This window comes from Mesoplodon densirostris, chromosome 1 (assembly GCF_025265405.1).
Source record: "Mesoplodon densirostris isolate mMesDen1 chromosome 1, mMesDen1 primary haplotype, whole genome shotgun sequence".
In the NCBI taxonomy this organism is placed as follows: domain Eukaryota; kingdom Metazoa; phylum Chordata; class Mammalia; order Artiodactyla; family Ziphiidae; genus Mesoplodon; species Mesoplodon densirostris.
In genome coordinates this window covers 53765189-53786560 of record NC_082661.1, presented here as the reverse complement: position 1 = coordinate 53786560, position 21372 = coordinate 53765189, and the positions used below count along the sequence as shown (strand labels likewise).

The following is a 21372-nucleotide window of genomic DNA, read 5'->3' as shown; positions in this document are numbered from 1 at the left end:
TGATTTTCCATAAAAAGCTTTAATTAAAAGAGGTCAAAGAAGCTCCCTCCTGAAGACATTGTGTCTTTTTGTTCAGTTTTCTATCCCTTGTACCTGTAAGAGTTCCTGTCATGTAAAAGGCACTCAGTAAATATTTAACTGTAGAATGAATTTGCAGTTGAGAATATGTTTTCCTATAGGTATTTTCTTAGAAAACTTTGCATTTCATTAAGAAGCCAGCAAAGACTAAATAAACTGAGGCATATCAGAAAAAACATAACTACCTACTGTATGACAAATTTCCCGCAGTATGTAGTTTTTTCTAATACCAATTCCCCCCCCCATAATCTTCAACAGTGTTTCTGTGCATATTTATATAGTAATTTACTGACAGAAAAATACATTTTGGTTTATGTTCATGTTGTTCCCCAAGTCATACTTCAGCCTTTTCTACCATGACAGGAAGAATAAATCTTTCCCATGATATGTGGCTTCTTTTTTTTTTTTTTTGACCGCGGCACGTGGGATTTTAGTTCCCCAACCAGGGATTGAACCCGTGCCCTCTAAAGTGGAAGCGCGAAGTCTTAATCACTGGACCACCAGGGAAGTCCCTGTGGCTTTTTATCTTATACTGTTTTATAAGAAGTCACAAAAGAGGCATGTAAACTCAATGACATTTTCCAAAGTACTGAATTGAAAATCATGACTTTAAACCTTGCCAGAGAGAAAAAACTCACAACCTATAGAGACCTGTTATGTTTTAAGTACTTAAAATTTTAAGTATTTTACTAATTGTGATTGCTTTGTACTGTCATTTGCTAATACTTTGGGGCAAAATTTATATATACGGTGAAGTTACTGTTGATAATAGATGTAAATCTATATTTTAAAAAGTTATCTTGGTTATTTCTATCTTCTTTTTGACTGTCTTGTTATATCTGATTAATCATTATTTTTACTTGGTAAAGAGGGAATACTAGGAGGAAGAGGTACCCTTCTGCCATTTATTTATTTAGTGTGCTTAAATTATTAGTACTATCTCCAATACCTCTTTGTTGCAGAAATTATCTTAAGTCCCTCACCTGATTTTTGAGGGCTCAGGTCATTAAACTAGGTAATTTGTGATGTGCTGAAACAGATCAGTCAGTGAGGGTACCATTATCAACCCTTCACATTGTGGAGCACCTTTTATTCCCTCAGGTTGGGATCATCTGACATAGACTGAGCCCTAGTGATGTATTCAAAGGATTTTGAGTGCCAACTGTGTCCCAGGCACTAGGATATACCAGTGGACAAAACAGACCAAAAAATATAGATTTAAATATGTATAATCTGCCAGTGTATAGAGGTTGCATTTTAGTGAGAGAGACAAAAACCAAATAAGTTAAATATTTATTGCGATAAGGGCTTCAGAAGAGAAAGTGTTGGAAATAGGATAGGGAGTATCAGAAAGAGGTTGCAACAAGATAAAGTGGGTCTCTGAGGTGGTGCCACTTGAGCAAAGGACCTTAAGCATAAGGTGAGAATGTGAGGCATGTTGTATGTGGGGACAGAACGTTCCGGCAAGCAGGAGCAGCAAATGTAAAGACCCTGAGGCAAAGCGTGCCTAGATTAGATATGGTATGTGAAGTAAAGACAAGAATCAAAGCTAACCTCATGTTCTGGTCTGAGCAATGGTAATTACAGGGCCGCCATCATTTGATATGGGAAACAGGTTTTGGGTGTGAGATTGGGAGATGAGGATGTACGTACAGGAATAATTTGCTGGCATGGCTTCTGGATTTCGCATGGTGACGGATCAAAAAATGTCACTCAGGCAATAAATGTGATTTTGAATAACTTTCACTCTAAATTGGTGACACTTAGGGAAGATAAACTAATTTATTTGCTCAAGCCAAAGGTAATTAATAAAGGAAGGGAACTTTCCTGGAGTAAATGAGTGTTTCACACACTAATTTTGGATTTCTTAAATGATTACTTGAAATTTTCTTGCTTTATTCTATTAAAATGCAAAACGTCTCTCCCAACCCTGTTTTTTTTTAATTAATTGATTTAATTTATTTTTGGCTGCATTGGGTCTTTGTTGCTGCATATGGGCTTTTCTCTAGCTGTGGCGAGCGGGGGCTACTCTTCATTGTGGTGTGTGAGCTTATTGCTGTGGCTTCTTTTGTTGTGGAGCATGGGCTCCAGGCGCGTGGGCTTCAGTAGTTGTGGCATGTGGGCTCAGTAGTTGTGGCTCACAGGCTCTAGAGTGCAGGCTCAGTAGTTGTGGCGCATGGGCTTAGTTGCTCTGTGGCATGTGGGATCTTCCCGGACCAGGGCTCGAACCCCTGTCTCCTGCATTGGCAGGCGGGTTCTTAACCACTGCGCCACCAGGGAAGCCCCCAACCCTGTTGATTTAAACAATAAATGTGGTAATATTGTACAGATTAGTATGTAATCTCTGATCATAGTTCTGAGATCTGTTTAGATAGAAACAGGGAAATAGGGAGGTATAATAATAAGACTAATGGGAAGAAGAAACAAATTTTTTACCACTGTGATGTTGTGGTTTATAAATCTGGTCATCAGATGACCAGAATGTATTTCTCATACGTATTTGGTTTTGTCCACAGTTCCTGGCTCACAGCTCCTAAAACCCATGGAATTTCCTGAGTGATAAAGGTGTCTTTTGTTATGTTAATGAGGCAACACGTGGCCCTTTCCCCATACCTAGCCCTTTGCATCTCTTCCAGTTGGCTATTCCTGAGTTATATCCTTTTATAAGAAACCGGTAATGTAGTAAGTGTGAGCCACTCTAGCAAATTAATCGAACCCAAGGAGGGGGTCATGGGAACCTCTGATCTATATAGCTCGCTGGTCAGAAACACACGTAATAAGTTGGGCTTGAGACTGGCTTCTGAAACCCAAGTTGGAGGTCATTGGAACCTCGGAGATCTATCTCTGGGTAGATAGTGTCAGAATTGAGTTGAATTGTAGGATACCTTTCTGCTGTCCAGGGAACTGCTTGTTGGTATGAGAAGTCCCCTTTCCATGTTGGAATTAGTACCAGAACCTGAACCTACATTTAACCACATACTTCAGTCTCCAGGCATCACTTGAATGATTTTTTTTTCTGAGAATGCTTTATGTTATAAACAATTAATTCTGGGCAACTGTGTATCAAAATATCTGCATTATATGGCCTGTTTTCTATACAAACTACGTTTATCTTTCTATATGAGCTTTCTGTTTTGATGCTGTATTTATAAATTTGGAAATACATGCATGCTGGGTAGGCTCCATTGCCTTAGTTTATATAATAGATTATTCAATAGAATCACTCCCCATAGGATCATCTTCTCTAGTTGTTATGTTAAGAAATGAAGTACATTAATGGCTGCTTTGGGGGGGGGTGTGTGCGCGTGCGTGCGGGCGCCTCATGTCTACTTTGGGATCACGATTAGTTGACATTGATCTTTGTTTAAAGATCAACAACAGGGACTTCTCTGGTGGTTCAGTGGTTAAGACTCTGTGCTCCCAATGTAAGGGGACCGGGTTCGATCCCTGGTCAGGGAACTAGATCCCACCTGCATGCCGCAACTAAGAGTTTGAGTGCTGCAACTAAGAGTTTGAGTGCCACAACTAAGGAACCCTCAAGCTGCAACTAAGGAGCCCACCTGCTGCAACTAAGACCCATAACAACCAAATAAATAAGTAAATACATATAAAAAAAAAAGATCAACAACAAATCATCAAAATATCATTAATCACCACTACTGCATTTTTGTCCTAATGGTAGCAGCTTTAACACACTTTTATTATTTTCTCTGTAGCATTGGCGTTTACATCACACTTCTAAAAGCCAGAACCAAAACCAAACAAAAAGCTAACCATGGCATTTTGATAAATCCATGCACTAAAGATTCATAGGGATTGTTTTGTCTAATGCACACAGGAGTTTCTGCCATAATGCCACACACAGTTGGTCCTTTGTGTCCATAGATTCTGCATCTGAGAAGTCAACCAACTGTGGTTTGAAAATATTTGGGGAGAAAAAAAATCCAGAAAGTTCCCAAAAGCAAAATTTGAATTTGCAACTTGCTGGCAACTATTTACATAGTATTTATGGAACATTTACATTGTATTAAGTATTATAAGTAATCTAGAGATGATTTAAAGTATATGGGAGGGGGGGTACTTCCCTGGTGAATCCGCCTGCCAGTGCAGGGGATGCGGGTTCGGTCCCTGGTCAGGGAACTAAGATCCCACATGCCCTGAGGCAACTAAACCCACGTGCCACAACTACTGAGCCCATCTGCCTCAACTAGAGAGACTGCATGCCACGAACTACAGAGCTCACGTGCGCCACAACTAAAGAGAGAAAACCTGTACACCACAACTAGAGAGAAGCCTGTGCCCCGCAATGAAAGATCCCGGATGCCACAACTAAGACCCAATACAGCCGAAAAAGAAAAAAAAAAGAATAACAATAATAAAACTATATATGTGGGAGGATGTGCATAGGTTATATGCAAATACTATGTGATTTTATATAAGGGACTTGGGCATCTGCAGATTTTGGTATCCAGGGGGGTCCTGGAACCAATCACCTGCAAATACTGAAGGGTGAATATGTAGCTTGACAAAACTTGAGATCTGCAAAATCGTGCAGTGGAAGTAATAAAACTCATGGGGAAAAAAGGTTTGGGACAGACTAGTGAAATTCTATGAAACTGTGATCTTGGATACTAACTAAAAACAATAGCAATCCTAAAAAAACAAAGGACTAGCATTTGTACCTTGTATTACCATCAATCTTTGGAATCTTGAACCTTGGGTTCAGCCTCTTCTAGTTGTAGGTCCTGGAAGGACATTGCTTCTAAGAGACTATTTTCATTAAAATTAAAAATCTAATCCTATGTGTAGCTTTCTTCATTAATCCATTGTTTGTTTTTAATATTTATTTATTTGGTTGTTCTGGGTCTTAGTTGCGGCTTGCCGGCTTCTTAGTTGCGTTACTTGGGCTCCTTTGTTGTGGCATGCGAATTCTTAGTTGCGGCCTGCATGTTGGATCTAGTTCCCTGACCAGGGATCGAACCTGGGTCCCCTGCATAGTGCTCATGGAGTCTTAACCACTGCACCACCAGGGAAGTCCGAATCCATTGTTTTAATACAGGGGGAATTTTTTGCAGCTTCTTCATCTGCACAGGCAGCTTTGTCAAATAGGTTAACCCAGTTAGCTGAAAGAGTAGCAATTCCTGAAGCCGCTAAACCAGCTACTACTCATAAGAAAGAAAAGTACTTTTGTAGATTTTTCAGGGCTTTTTCCTTAAAATATTCATCTGTTACTAAGCTTTCATCTTTATTTGTGGAAAAGCTTTCCCCGTTTGCCTCAAAACATTAACATGCTAGGAAAAATAGTGTATGAAGCAACATAACTTCCTTTTACACTAGCATCATTCCCCTATTTCTAGTTGCCTAAGAAGTAATTCACAGCAAAGAACATACATTATGGCAGAACAAACTTTACACTTGTTTTGATTTGATTTGTTAAATGTATAGGGTGAGTGGCAGGTGAGTTCAGCTGACGCTTGAACAACTTGGCAGTTAGGGACATCAGACCCCTGTGCAGTGGAAAATCCTCATATAGCTTTACAGTTGGCCCTCTGTACCCACAGTTCCGCTTCCTTGGATTTACCCAACCATGGATTGCATGGTATTATGGTATGTATTTATTGGGAAAAAAAATCCGTGTGTAAGTGGACCTGCATAGTTTAAATCCGTCATGTGTAAGTGGACCTGCCTAGTTCAAATCCATGTTGTTCAAGGATCAGCGGTATTAATTTTGGAATCAGGAAGACCAGGCTTTGAATTCTGGCTCTATCACTTAAATGTCACTTTCTGCAAGTTACTTGACTTCTTTAAGCCTCAATTTGTGTATCTGTAAAATGGAATTAATTATACCTGTCCATAGAGTTTGGTAGTAAATAAAGGAGATAATTCCTGACAATTTTTTTTACACACTGAATTTACTAATAGTGTTAGCTCTTAATTTGCAGTTGTCATTTATAATTCATAGTACTCTTCAGAGCATGGCATAACATATACCACTGTCAAGGAATATTTTCAGCAAGTTTAACATTTTTCAAATAATTTTAGATGCTTATCAATTTTATTTAATATAAAATTTGAGAAGGCAGGATTTTGTTTTTACTGTCAAATGTAGGTCACAAGGAAAACAGACACAAAATGTGGTAAATGAGATTTGTATTTTCATTTTTTTGGCAAAGTTTTATATAGGAAACTGGTAAAATAATCAGAAAGTGAAGAAGCTGTAATTGTATTTAGGCTCTTGTGATGTAAGGGGATACAAACAGGTTTTTTCCTTTAGGTTGCAAAGGAGATTAACTTTTTTCTGTTTAAACGCTGTTAAAAGTTCTATACTGCTTTTGCCTATGATGTGTAGTGGTTTTTAAGGTTTATATTCTCTCTTCCAATTCAAAGCTTTCATTTAACCAAATAAGTTGAACAGGAACTCCATTTAAAACTTCTCATTGACCCTTCTTATTTGATTTGATATTTCCTATTGACATTTTTATTCTTAGTACCATGCACTGAACTATTTTCAACAAATTCTACTGAGGAGTCATTTCTTGAAAACCTGTTACAGGCAAGATCTTCGAACATCTTAAGTTTTATAAAAGATGAGTTAAGACAGTTTGGTCTTTGGCTGTTTGTACCTTAGTGGGGAATGCAGCTATGCTCATAACTTTTACTGTAATATAAAGATGAACATAATGACTCCTATAATAGAGACATTTCACAAGTACAGAAGAAGAAGGAGTGATTAATTTGGACTGGGGATTTCAGCAAAGCCTTCATCAAGGATTTCTTATTCCTCTTCTTATTTTTAAACTTAAAAAAATTTTTTTTTGGCTGCGCTGTGTGGCTTGTGGGATCTTAGTTCCCCGACCAGGGATTGAACCCGGGCCCTCAGCAGTGAAAGCACCGAGTCCTAACCACTGGACCACCAGGGAATTCCCCTTAAACTTTTAAATTATGCTAGAGGAAGGTGAGTTCTGGAAATGTGGAGATGGGATTTTGTTCAGGAATACCTGGGTATATGGAATCTTTAAAAAAAAAAAGTGGTTCTGAAGAACCTAGGGGCAGGACAGGAATAAAGACGCAGACATAGAGAATGGACTTGAGGACACAGGGAGGGGGAAGGGTAAGCTGGGATGAAGTGAGAGAGTAGCATTGACATATATACACTACCAAACGTAAAATAGATAGCTAGTGGGAAGCAGCCACCTAGCACAGGGAGATCAGCTTGGTGCTTTGTGACCACCTAGAGGGGTGGGATAGGGAGGGTGGGGGGGAGACTCGAGTGAGGAGATATGGGGATATATGTATATGTATAGCTGATTCACTTTGTTATACAGCAGAAACTAACACGCCATTGTAAAGCAATTATACTCCAATAAAGATGTTAAAAAAAAAAAAAAAAGGAGGGCTTCCCTGGTGGCACAGTGGTTGAGAGTCCACCTGCCGATGCAGGGGACACAAGTTTGTGCCCTGGTCCGGGAAGATCCCACATGCCGCGGAGCGGCTGGGCCCGTGAGCCATGGCCACTGAGCCTGTGCGTCCAGCTCCGCAGCGGGAGAGGCCACAACAGTGAGAGGCCCGCATACCGTAAAAAAAAAAGAAAAGGAATACCTGGGTACTCTCTGTCCTTCGTCCCTCCCAGTCAGGGTGTAGTTCTTGTAGGAGACAGATGAACTAATTAAAAAACCATGAGTGCTCAGTTTGTAAACATTCCTTCAAATGGACGAGAACAAAGTCAGTCGAAGGGTAAGCCTGAGTAGTGGCCGAGTGAGAATGTGGCTGTTTTCTCCCTGGACCTGAGGCGTGTGTCACTGGCAGCTGTGAATGTCATTAGGGAGCCTGAGCCAAGATAAATCTGTGCCAAGATGGGCTGCATGTGCTTCTGCTCTGTGTAGCCAGTGACATTCAGTTAAGTTCTGTATCATTGGATAAATGGAGTAGGAGCCGTATCAGGCCAAATAGATCAGGAGTGAGAGAGATTGTCTGTATAAGCTCTTCCTTATATATATATATATATAACATTTCTTCCTTGAAATGTTATGCAATTAATACAGGAATATATTTTTGTATCATTATTATGATAGTTTAGAAGCCTCCAGTTCTACTTCTTTCCCCAGAGGTAACCAGTTAAAAAATTTTGAGATATATTCTTCCAGACAATTTTCCATATACTTTGGGTTTTCTAGAGGGCAGATGGGCTCATATTATTGTATTTGTATGTTACATATTATGTTTACTTTAAAAAGTTAATCATTCTTGAGTTCTTAGCATACATTTAGAATTATTTTTCTTGGGAATTCCCTGGTGGTCCAGTGGTTAGGACTTGGTGCTTTCCCTGCCATGGGCCTGGGTTCCATCCCTGGTCGGGGAACTAAGATGCTGCAAGTTGCATGGCGCGGGTCCCCCCCACCAAAAAAAAAATAATTTTCTTAAAAAAAAATCTGTGTAGTAGTCCATATTCATAATATAGATGTAACAGAATTTATTAGCCAGTTTGCATTTGGCATACAACTACCTGTGTTTCTCTTTTAGGAACAACGCTCTGTAGTAGCCACATATCCGTGAGTATTTTTGTAGGACATACACTTAGAAGTGGAATTGCTGGTTGCAGGGACATGTACATTTGTAGTTTTGATAGATACTGCCAGCTCCAGAACCTTAAATTAACTCACACCCATATGTATAGCAGTGTGTGAGAGTTGATGACTGGATTTCAATAGGAATTGAGAAGAAGGGACTTCTGTACAGATGGAGAAGTGTGAGAAAAAGCATGGAGGCAGGACAGCCTAGTAAATATGGTGAGACAAAAGGGAGTAAAGAATCTGATGTGTAGAGTATAGGAAGCAAGAAGGGCTTGTGGACAAGTCTAGAAAGGTAGGTTGGATTAAATAGCAAAGTATTTTTACTGTGTTGCTCAGAACTTTAAACTTGAATGGACAATGGGAGCCTTTGGAAAGGTTTTACACATGAGCTTTATTTCAAAAGCAGTAACTGAAGGCTAGGTTTTTGATATGGGAAATTGGCTATGAGACTGTTATAGTAATCAAATGCTGTAATGAAGGCCATGACATTAGAAATTAAAGAATCAGATTCAAGCAGTGGTATAGAGTTAAAACCAGTTTGTAAGGTTGGTGGCTTAGGATGAGAACAGAGAAACTGAATGTTGTGGCTATCTGAGTGGGTAGGTGGCACCATTTACAAAAACAAAACTAGAATGAGAAGTAGGTTTGGGGTAAAATAAGGGAAACTTTGTTAAAATATAAGGAAGAAGATAATTCACTATCTGCTATTGATGTATTTCCATGATGTGTGTTCAGTTTTTTTTATTGTAGCAAAATATATGTAATGTAAGATTTATTATTTTAACCATTTTTAACTGTACTGTTCAGTGGTATTAGGTGCATTCATGTTGTTGTACAACTATCATCACCATCCATCTCCAGAACTTTTTCCATCTTCCTAACCTGAAACTCTGAAGTTATTAAACAATAACTCTATTCCCCCTTACCCTGAGCCCTTGGTAACCACCATTCTACTTTCTATCTCTATGAATTTGACTGTTCTAGGTACCTCATGAGTGGAGTCATGCAGTATTGTCCTTTTGTGACTGGCTTATTTCACTTAGCATAATGTCTTCAAGGTTCATCTATGTTGTAGCATGTCAGAATTTCCTACCTTTTTAGGGTAGAATAGCATTCCATTGTATGCACGTACCACATTTTAAAAATCTCTCCATCTCCTGGTGGACATTTGGGTTGCATTTGTTTGAGTTTTTTGTTTGTTTGTTTTTGTGTTTTTGTTTTTTTCGTGGGGGGAATCTTGGGTTTTTTGTTATTGGAGATTGCATATAATAAAATTGAGTTTGATAAAACTGTGCAAACCACTACAGTCTTGTAGAGACCCACTGTTCGAAATAATGTTTGCTGCCACAAGTATGATTACAGAAAATCATATAAATACTTTGTACAACTCAAATATATTATGACTTTTGGAAAAATGACCTAAAATGCTTATCCTACTAGTGGTAGACACCACAATGGAGGTATAGTATAAACTTAACTGGACTTAGAAGACTTGAGGTGTTTTTTTTTTTTGCGGTACGTGGGCCTCTCCCGTTGCGGAGGACAGGCTCCGGACGCACGGGCTCAGCGGCCATGGCTCACGGGCCCAGCCGCTCCGCAGCATGTGGGATCTTCCCGGACCGGGGCACGAACCCACGTCCCCTGCATCGGCAGGCGGACTCTCAACCACTGCGCCACCAGGGAAGCCCAGACTTGAGGTTTTTAATATAATCATTGGATTATTGTGAGGATTAAGTAAAATGTACAAAATTATATACACTTTGAAGTGCCCAAAACAGAGATGGTGTTGTACATGTTCTAGTCTGACTGAAGAACTGCTTGAAGAACTGGAACTATTAGATAGGTGAAATAAAACAGCCCCTGCATCTGATGAAAAAAGTTAAGTGATAAGGTTATCCTAAAATAGGGATGAGTTGTCAAGTATTACCTGTTAATTTTGAAAGTGTCTCTAAAATCTTGATACTTTGTGGCAGTAATTTTCTAATTGAAGTTAAAATAAGAGCAGTGAGGTGAGAATAAGTATATCAGAGAGGTTTCTTTCTCTTTTTATTCATTACTCCCCAGAAAACACGTATTCACTTTCCAAGCTCTCTGCAGTTCATTTCTATTTAGCAGAGTTGTAATTCTAGGCCCACAGCCTGAAATTGTGACTTCTGTTAATACATTTCAACACAGTTCCATCTCAGGAACATGTGTTATGTTTTGGAACTCTTTAATATATAATTTTCCTTCATGTTCCTTTCCTATAATTTGGCATCGGAAAATGAAAAGCCTGAAGAGAACACAAAATCTAGGTGAAGCATGGTGATGGAAAATTAAAGCAACAGATCAAAAGAAGTCCTTAGAGACTTTTAAACTAGTTCTTTCTAGTATGGCTAAAGTTATAGGACAGTTCTTTAACTTTATTCATTTCTTTCAGCCTCATTGTAATAGGTAAGCTAATAGAAGGTAGTTGGTAATTTAAATGAGATGCTTAGCATGTGGAAAGCACTTCATATGTGTTGTCTGTCAAATTTATTGTTTCTAATCTATGGGATTGAGACTGAGAAGCATTTTGGTGACTAGAAAGCATCAGATAATAGGTTCCTGTTCTTATCTGAGATTGCCTTTATTATTTTACCTGTGTTTGAATATGGACTGTCTCCCTTAAATTAGTCTCTGTAATTAGAGATTCTTTAAAATATTTTTACCACATTATCGTTTAACAGTGACAGATATAGATGGCAGAGGATGCATAATTAAAACGCTAAGATTATTAGAATACTTTAGTAAATAATACATTTACCTCATTTTTAAAAAATTCCAACTACAAGCAAGAACTAAATAGACTAACTTGACTTGTCATACCTCCCTACTCTTTGCAGAAAGTTCTGATAAACTGTAATAAATTCTGTTAGAATATCTGAGCATATCCAATTTATTATATCCAAACTGAGCTACTGAAACCCCCTCTTTTTTTCCTAATGTATTTTTTCTTCCAGTTTTATTGAGATATAATTGACATACAGCATTGTATGTTTATGGTGTATAGCATAATGATAGCGTACATACATCACAATAAGTTTGGTGAACAACCACGATCTCGTATAGATACAAAGTTAAAGACATGAACCCTCCCCGCCCCAGATCTTCTCCTTAAGTTTTCCCCATCTCATTAAGTAACTTTATCCTTTGGGTTGCTTAGGCTAGAAACCTTGGAGTCACCATTGCTCTCTTCCTCTTTTTTCTTCAACTCCATGATCCAGAGTGTCATCAGATGTTGTTAGTTTTGTCTTTAAAATATGCGCGGGCTTCCCTGGTGGTGCAGTGGTTGAGAGTCCGCCTGCCGATGCAGGGGACACGGGTTCGTGCTCCAGTCTGGGAAGATCCCACATGCCAGGAAGATCCCACATGCTGCGGAGCGGCTGGGCCCGTGAGCCATGGCTGCTGAGCCTGCGCGTCCGGAGCCTGTGCTCCGCAACGGGAGAGGCTACAACAGTGAGAGGCCCGCGTACAGCAAAAAAAAAAAAAACAAAAAAAAAAACCACAAGAGTAAATAAGGGCTTTCCTGGTAGCGCAGTGGTTAGGAATCCGCCTGCCAGTGCAGGGGACACGGGTTCGAGCCCTGGTCCGGGAAGATCCCACATGCCGCAGAGCAACTAAGGCTGTGTGCTACAACTACTGAGCCTGTGCTCTAGAGCCCACGTGCCACAACTACTGAGCCCGCGTGCCTAGAGCCCGTGCTTGGCAACAAGAGAAGCCACCACTATGAGAAGCCCATGCACCACAGTGAAGAGTAGCCCCTGCTCACCACAACTAGAGAAAGCCCGTGTGCGGCAGTGAGGACCCAACGCAGCCAAAAATAAATAAATAAAATTTAAAAAGTAAATAATAAAATTTGGAAGACTATAAAACAAAATTAAAACTATATAACAGATTAAAGCCTTTTCTGGAGTTTTTAATTTTATTTTATACGGGAGTATAGTTGATTTACAATGTTGTGTTAGTTTCAGGTGCAGGGCAAAGTGGATCAGTTATACATATACATGTATCTATTCTTTTTCAGATTCTTTTCCCATTTAGTTTATTACAGAATATTGAGTAGATTTCCCTGTGCTATACAGCAGGTCCTTGTTGGTTATCTACTGTATACATAGTAATGTGTATATGTTAATCCCAAACTTCTGATTTATCCCTCCCCTCCACCTTTCCCCAGTCTGGAGTATTTTCTGACCTTAGATTCTTTTTTTTTCCCCCATTTTATTTTTACTTATTTATTTATTTTACTTTTTATTTTATATTGGAATATAGCCAATTAATAATGTTGTGATAGTTTCAGGTGCACAGCAAAGTGACTCAGCCATACATATACATGTATCCATTCCCTCCCAGGCTGCCACATAACATTGAGCAGAGTTCCTTGTGCTATAAAGTAGGTATTTATTGGTTATCTATTGTATATATAATAGTGTGTATATGTTAATCCTGAACTCCTAATTTATCCCTCCCCTGCACTTTTCCCCAACCTGGAGTATTTTCTGACCTCAGATTCTTGATATAATACTTAATTCTTCTTGCTTCTTGTTAAGAAAAGTGAAGTTGCAGGATAAAAATAAAGGAGAAATTATTTGTGAGTCCATCATTTAGAAAGTGATTCACTAATTGTGAAATCCATTTATTGGGTTACAACCAGCATTTTAAGTAAATTCATGATATAAAATAGAATAGATTTTATCTACCTGAATGTGTGTGGCTGTTATGTTAAAACCTACTTTTGGTTGCGATTAGCAGTTTGAAAAACCCTGTTTAATGTTTGCATATGCCTACTAACATTTCTGTGTATGTTTTAAAAATAATGTCTATTCATTTACTTGGGTATTTGAGAATCTACTGTTTCTCCTCCCTACCCTCCCAACCCCCATTCATTGAGTCATCACTATGTGCCAGATACTGTTCTAAGGGATTTACATATATTAGATCCCTTGTCTCCTATTACATGAAATTTTTATCCCAATTTTTCAAAAGGAGAAACTAAGTTACCTAGTGATTAATTAACTTGCTCAGAGTTATATATTGGTAAGCTATGGATCTGGGATTCAAACCCAAGTCCATTCAGAGTCCATTCTTCTAACCACCAGGCTTTATTGCCGGCTGTGTGATGTCACTGTGATAAATGCTGGCGATACATTTGAAATGGTTCTTGATCTCATCTAACTTAACTTATTTATATTTATAAATATATTTATAATTTTCTATACTTTATATATATACATACACATACAACATGTAATGTGAGAAAACGCCATTTATCTATCTATCTTATCTATCTATCTGGCTGTGCCAGGTTTTAGTCTCGGTACGTGGGATCTTCATTGCCACTTATGAGATCTTTTAGTTGCGGCATGCAGGATCTAGTTCCCTGATCTGGGGTTGGACGCGGGCCCCTTGCATTGGGAGTGTGGAGTCTTAACCACTGGACCACCAGGGAAGTCCCAACACTATATATAGTTAACTAACCATGTTTATAACTAGAATATTACCATGTTATAAATTTCAACATTACTGACTTATTGCCATCAGATGGATGTGCCATGATGTAATTATTCCTGTGTTGTTGGAAATTACCAGTCCTTGCTTGGTAATATTGCAGTGAGCCTCGGAATGCATTCATTATTGTCATTTCAGCTTACTATGTGAGGCTGTTTATAAAAGCATAGAAGTTTGAAGTTACTGGCGTTTGTTTCAAATTACATTCCTGAAGCTTATGTTTTAGCAGTAATGCTGATCTTATACCTTAATAATCATTGTGTATTATAAATTCAGTAGTCAAAAACAAAACGAACAAAATTCAGTAGTCAAAAAATGGTGTCCATGTTAAATCATCTTCTTTCAAAGTCTCTATTGTCCTTGATATTGTTGCAGCATGTATAAGCCATTTCTAAATAATTTCTTCAAATCACTCGAATATTTGTGCGCCTAACATATTTTAGAGCACATGAGACAAGCACTCCATCACGAACGTTCTGTATTTAGCTATCAGTTGTGTGTCCCAAATGGGGTTTATAACATTTTCACATGCTTAAGTCATTAGAGCCAATTGTGTTCCAGGCTTTGGTGGCTAGATAATAGTTTTACTGAGATGAAAGACAAAAGCTACCCCCTTTGGACACAGCATAGTGAAGGAGGCCATAACAACTGTCATGAAAATGTATTTCTGTCTCTTCCAAAAGAAGTGAAATGTTTTGTAGACAGTTGCATAGGGTTTTAATACACATTAATTTTGCAATTAAAATTATGTAGTTGGGGGACTTCCCTGGTGGCACAGTGGTTAAAACTCCGCCTGCCAATGCAGGGGACATGGGTTCCAGACCTGGTCCAGGAAGATCACACATGCTGTGGAGCAACTAAGCCCTTGCACCACAACTGCTGAGCCTACGCTCTCTAAAGCCCTCGAGCCACAACTACTGAGCCCAGGCACCACAACTACTACTGAAGCCCGCGCGCCTGGAGCCCACGCTCCGCAATAAGAGAATTCACCGCAATGAGAAGCCTGCAAACTGCAACGAAGAGTAGCCCCTGCTCGCCGCAACTAGAGAAAGCCCGTGCGCAGCAACGAAGACCCAACGCAGCCAAACATAAGTAAATAAAAAGTAAATAAATTTATTAAAAAGTATGTAGTTGGGCATCAGGATTTCTGGGGTTTTTTTTCGGCTGCATTGGGTCTTTGTTGCTGCGCGTGGGCTTTCTTTAGTTGCAGCGAGCAGGGGCTACCCTTCGTTTTGGCACTCGGGCTTCTCATTGCAGTGGCTTCTCTTGTGGCGGAGCACGGGCTCTAGGCACAGGGTTTCAGTAGTTGCAGCACGCGGGCTTCAGTAGTTGCAGTGCGTGGGCTCAGTAGTTGTGGCTCGTGGGCTCTGGCTCTCAGGCTCAGTAGTTGTGGTGCACGGGCTTAGTTGCTCCACAGCATGTGGGATCTTCCCAGACCAGGGATCAAACCCATGTCCCCTGCATTATGAGGTGGATTCTTGGGCTTCCCTGGTGGCGCAGTGGTTGAGAGTCCGCCTGCCGATGCAGGGGACACGGGTTCGTGTCCCGGTCCGGGAAGATCCCACATGCCGCGGAGCGGCTGGGCCCGTGAGCCATGGCCGCTGAGCCTGCGCGTCCGGAGCCTGTGCTCCGCAACGGGAGAGGCCACAACAGTGAGAGGCCCGCGTACCGCAAAAATAAATAAATAAATAAATAAATACATAAATACATACATACATACATACATACATACATACATACATACATACATACATAAATATGATTCTAAACCTTCTTAGTGGCTTTAGTGAATGTGCATATAGTCTCTTGTTAAAAACCATAGCTAAAAAATCTGTTTATATACACTGACTACATTTTGAGTCAGCAGCATTTATAAAATTAGATTATTGCTAGATCAGCCAGGTTGAAAAATAAAACTTAAGTTTGGATTTGATTTCTTCTGATTGCTTCTGGGAGATAGATTGGCAGAGCAACGTGAGTGTGAGGTTTTGTTTTTGTTTTTGTTTTTTTTTGTGGTACGCGGGTCTCTCACTGCTGTGGCCTCTCCTGCCGCTCTGTGGCATGTGGGATCTTCCTGGACCGGGGCACGAACCCGTGTCCCCTGCATTGTCAGGCAGACTCTCAACCACTGCGCCACCAGGGAAACCCTGTATCATTTAAATAATGAAGTGTTTTTAATGTTTTTATGTAAGGAAGGTGGAGTGGGGTGAGGAGGAAGGAGGAATCAGGTAACCTGTGAAGGCAATCACAGAGAAGCACTAAAACCTGATAGTTAGCCATGGATCTGTTCATTTATCTGCATGCTCTTTGTAGAAGTAAGCTTTAGAAACTGTAACTTTTTACAGTTTAATGACTTCCATGGAATTAAAATGATTCAGTAATATTAACGCCAGAAGGGGCATTGTTTGAAGGAATCCCTGTTGTGTCTATTAATGAGTTCCCTTTTTTGCAGGTGTGTGGGTGATTTCCAGCTCTCATTCAACACAGAATAGAATAGTTGGTCAGTGGTGAACCTGGCACCTACCAAGTATTCAGACCTGTCTTTTAGGTTATTTTCATTCCTTGAGAAGAAAGCTGAAGAATCAGCTGGAGTAAAGAGATCTGTGGGCTATGGCTAGATCTCTATAAAGCAAGGGCTGTCACTCTGACCACTAAGCATGTACTCCTCCTCATTCACATGAGGGTCATATTAAAAATGTTACGTGGTAGTAGCAGTAGCTGCTTTGTTTTTCTTAGCCGTGGCAGCAGTTAACACAGTGCACTCACTAGTGGCTTAACATACCAACACTTAAGTCCTTATTTTTTGTTTTTGTTTTTAAGTCATTGAAATTATGAAACTGTCATTCAAATGGAAGCATTATAGTTCTTCGGAACCATTATGATCTCACAAGGAAAGGAGAATGATACAGATACACTGGCTGAGGTGCTTTGAGGTGCATCGAAGTGTTCCAGCCTGTGGCTTACCTTAACATGTTCTTGAAGTACCATGGCGTGGATTAAAAGGTATGCTTTAGAAATCTTCCAGTGGCCCCAAGGTCATGCATAGAGTGAACACTCATGGTTCTACATTTAATTATTGCATATTTTAAGATATTTTAATATTTAGATTGCAGATGTGGTTATGGAGTTATGGCAAAAGTATTTTTTGTTGTAAAAAAACCATGTATCACAAGCTTGTTGAGTGATTCCCCCCCCCCTTTTTGAGATATGGTTATAGGAGACACTAGGGTAGATATTTTTGCTAGAGTTTAATAGTAATGGGCTATAGTTTCTTTCACAAAATAGTTTAGGGATTATTCATATGTTAGTCTGTAATTATCTTTCTGGTTTACATCATAGACCAGTTTCTCTGTAGTGCTGTCATTTCATGGTAGCCTGAACAGGAAATAATTGGATACAGTTCTTCAGTTGGAGTATTAATTTGACCAAACGAAAATAATTTTTACTTGGACCATTTATAGTTTGTGCTTGTTTTTGTCTTTTACAAAGATTTTTTACTGAGAGGAAAATGAGTAATTCTTTACTAATACTGTGATTGTTGTCTTTTCACCACCATATGCATACAGTTAAACTTTCGTGTGTTTGTGGTATGTAGTCCCACTGTTACTTGTGGTTGCTAGTAGTGGTAATTCTAGGCTTCATATTACCCACTTAACCATCAAAAATCTTTAAGGTTTTTATGTTCATAACATTTTATTTGAGTGATGTAGTCAAAACCATTTCTTAATTATTGGAAACCTTGGAAACCTAATTTTGTACTGTTTGCTTGCTACTGAATGTTTTCTTGGGGTAGTGGAAGTGAATCAACCCAGGGAGAATGCTGAGTTCATAATGTTACATTGGGTTCAAAATTCTTTATCTTTGAGGTAATGAAGGAAAACATGTTGGGAAGATAGATGTTTAAATCATGGGTATATAAATATAATAGAAATACGTTGGTGAAGCCTGTAATTTTTATCATTTAGTCTACCTTATGTTAAGATCCTTTTGACATGTCAGCAGTTAAATTATTAATGGAATTTAGTTATTAAACCTAAGACAAAACTGCTTTATATTAAATTCTGGTCTGTAATGACAGTGAATCAAGTTTCAAGGTGAAGTCAGCTGCCTGCTAACCAAGTTCAACCAGGTATTTTATGTCCAATACAACAGTGTCTACTCTCCAAAAAGATCTTTTCTTTGGCTGGAGATGGTATTTGATACATTGTTTACAAAATATATTTCTCCATAATATTTGTCACTTCAACTTAAAAAAAAATTTCTTTTTAGGGTAGTACTTGGGCATCTGTTTGTTTTGTTTTAATGCCACAGAGGATTCTTGATGCACAGCCAGATTTGGGAACTCCTTTCTCTTTGGAAGAGTTTATAGCTTAGTGGTTAAGAGCTTAGATTCTGCGGCCAGCTGATCTGTGTTTCAAATCTGGCACTACTTTTTTTGTTTTGACAGGTTGAAAGAATGATCTGGAAAAAAAATAAACTTGTATATTAAAAATATAATACCGTAATTATATAATTATATATTGCATTATATATGTGTGTGTGTATATATATGTGTTTATATACACACACATATATAAATAAATTCCATACACATTTAGCGTAGGATTGAGCATGCAAGAAGCCAGTGTTAGATTAACAGTGATGATGATTATTTTTAAATTTATTTATTTTATTTATTTTTGGCTGCGTTAGGTCTTTGTTGCTGCCCGCGGGCTTTCTCTAGTTGCGGTGAGTGACTCTTCGTTGTGGTGCGCGGGCTTCTCATTGCGGTGGCTTCTCTTGTTGCAGAGCACAGGCTCTAGGCGCATGGGCTTCAGTAGTTGTGGCTCGCGGGCTCTAGAGCACAGGCTCAGTAGTTGAGGCGCACGGGCTTAGTTGCTCCGCAGCATGTGGGATCTTCCTGGACCAGAGCTCGAACCCATGTCCCTTGCATTGGCAGGTGGATTCCCAACCACTGCGCCACCAGGGAAGCCCAATGATGATTATTAAATGCCAGATCAGGAACCTCTTTTTTGCGGGGTGAGATGCTATTACATTATTTCTTTTCCTGAATCTTATACTTTCTTCTATGATCTTCCTAGAGTTAAATAAACAATCACTCTTTGACTAATGTTTTCAATTCTTTGAGCTTTTTCTCATCAGTGAAAGAAGGTGGCCACTAGAGACTGGTAATTTATCTCTGGTCCTCTTATCCTGCTAGGTCGATTTGTGTGTCCTCTAAAGCTGTGTTTTTCAAATTGCAGGTTTCAGCCCATTCATTAGTGGGTCAAGAACTCGGTTTAGTTGGTTAAGAACTCGATTTAGTGGGGGTTATGATCAGCATTAATACATGTACTGTAATAGAAAATAAAATCAGTGCAGTGAATGTAGAAAAGAGCATTTTTAAAAAAAACTTGTTTCATTTTTTTTAAAAAGCTGAAATAAATAAGATATATGCACATTTATGTGTATGTTGCTTGGATCGTTTTGGTTCCACTAAGTGTATGCCTCCCATAGTCACAGATGTCCCTGAGATGTGGTATTAGGTTTATATTGTTTTTCCTTGCTGAGAAAAAGTGACCAGGATAGGTTCCAGTCTGTGGCTTTTAATGGTATGCCATACTCTCTATATCATCTTCAAGGATCTCCCTACCATGCTTTGCGTTTGAAGTGAAGTTTATTACAGGAGAATATCTAAGGAGCAGGGAGAAACGGGGAACATAATAGCAGCAACTGATGAGTGGCATTAACTAAGGATATTTTGTCAAGTAATCTAGTAAACTACCCCTTGGCATGCATTCTGTTAATGCGTTAATCAACTCATAGATCAGTGGTTTTCAAACTGCCAGTGGTAGCCCATTCTGGAGTCAATTCAATAAGTTGCTGCCCTCCCCTACTCCCCCCAACCCTGCAAATTATATGAAGCAGAAAAGAACAGAATAGGAAATGTCATGAATGGATCATATGATATAGTTCTATAAAACTCTTGTTTTGAGGGTATGTATGTGTACTGTATTGCAGACCTAAGTTCTGGTAATGATCATCTGGGAAACTGTATGGCACTCAGTCTTATAAATCTATATTGCCAAACTGACCTCAGCCAGAGAAGACTTCAGATATCTAAAACAGGATTGTTAGCTCAGTAGTTTTCTCTCTGACAGTAGGAAACAGTTAGCTATGAAACCTTGTTTTTGTTTTTTGTTGTGTTATTTGGGGGTGTGTGTGTGTGTGTGTGTTTTCTTGCTTGCTTGCCCTCGTAAATATTTAAAGGCTCATAGGTAAGAAATTTATAATATTTCCTAGTTGTGAAGGAATTTACTCTTTCTTTGCATTGATGAAAATGACCCATGCAATTAAAAAGTACAAAAAAACTGATGATACATACTAAAATCCACCCACTTCATTTTCCCATTCCTTATATCTTAGGACTTTTTCATATACCAGGTACTTCTTTACTTCAGAAGGTAAATATAAAAGTTTAATGTTGCAAAAAAAATTAACTTTAAATTAGATATGTCACAAATATTTAAGGTAGTCAAATGTTAGAACTTATGTTTTTGTGAGGATTTTGATAATATTTAAAATTTTATTTTTCTTGGATTAGTGCCTCTGCCTATTCCAGTGTCCTCATAACAGCAGATATTTGCTTTACAGATATATTGAAGAAGATCACAGAGTTTCTGGTGAATATTTTTAAAAAAATAAAGCTTCAGAGTAGTACAGTATCAGCATATTCATGTTTTAAGATTGTGTTTGAAATACAGTTTCCTCCTTCCTAGAAAACAATACGAGAATGAAGATTTCTGGTAAATTGTTTCACAACAATGGAATTTGTACATTACTTTTCTACACTTGGGAGTTGAACAATGGATAAAATCTTTGCCAAAATAAGAGGCCAAAAGATAATAAGTACAATTCATGTTTCTCTGCAAGTTCTTGGAAATTGAGTCAAAAACATATATAGTTCCTGCTCTGAATTGGGTACGATGTATTAAACCTAGAAATTATCTTTTGGAATTACAGAAGGTAGGTAAAGAAATCCCACCTCCCTCCCGCCCCGTGGGTTAACTGCCTTCATGATGGTGGCTTGTCTTTGCGTCAGTGCGTAAAGACATACTGTTGCTAGTGATGTGGGGCAGGGAACCAAGAGCCTGTGGATTCAGAGAATGGGAGAGTTGAATCCCTTTTTTCTTATTACTGTTTCCCCAAGTGTCCCCCC

General features: G+C 38.9%; 1 protein-coding gene across 4 annotated transcripts in view; it reads left to right on the top strand.

Moving 5' to 3' along the window:
- Positions 1-21372, top strand: part of LOC132493184 (recombining binding protein suppressor of hairless) — a 114709-nt gene that overhangs the window by 21660 nt on the left and 71677 nt on the right. For 2 of the 4 annotated variants that reach the window (XM_060103484.1, XM_060103495.1), the window contains exon 2: positions 16995-17177. The exons of the other annotated variants lie outside the window; for them this stretch is intronic. In XM_060103484.1, the coding sequence (XP_059959467.1) occupies positions 17161-17177 (17 nt within the window). In that variant the 5' untranslated portion in view covers positions 16995-17160. The remainder of the gene's footprint in view (positions 1-16994; positions 17178-21372) is intronic. 4 annotated transcript variants of the gene reach the window in all.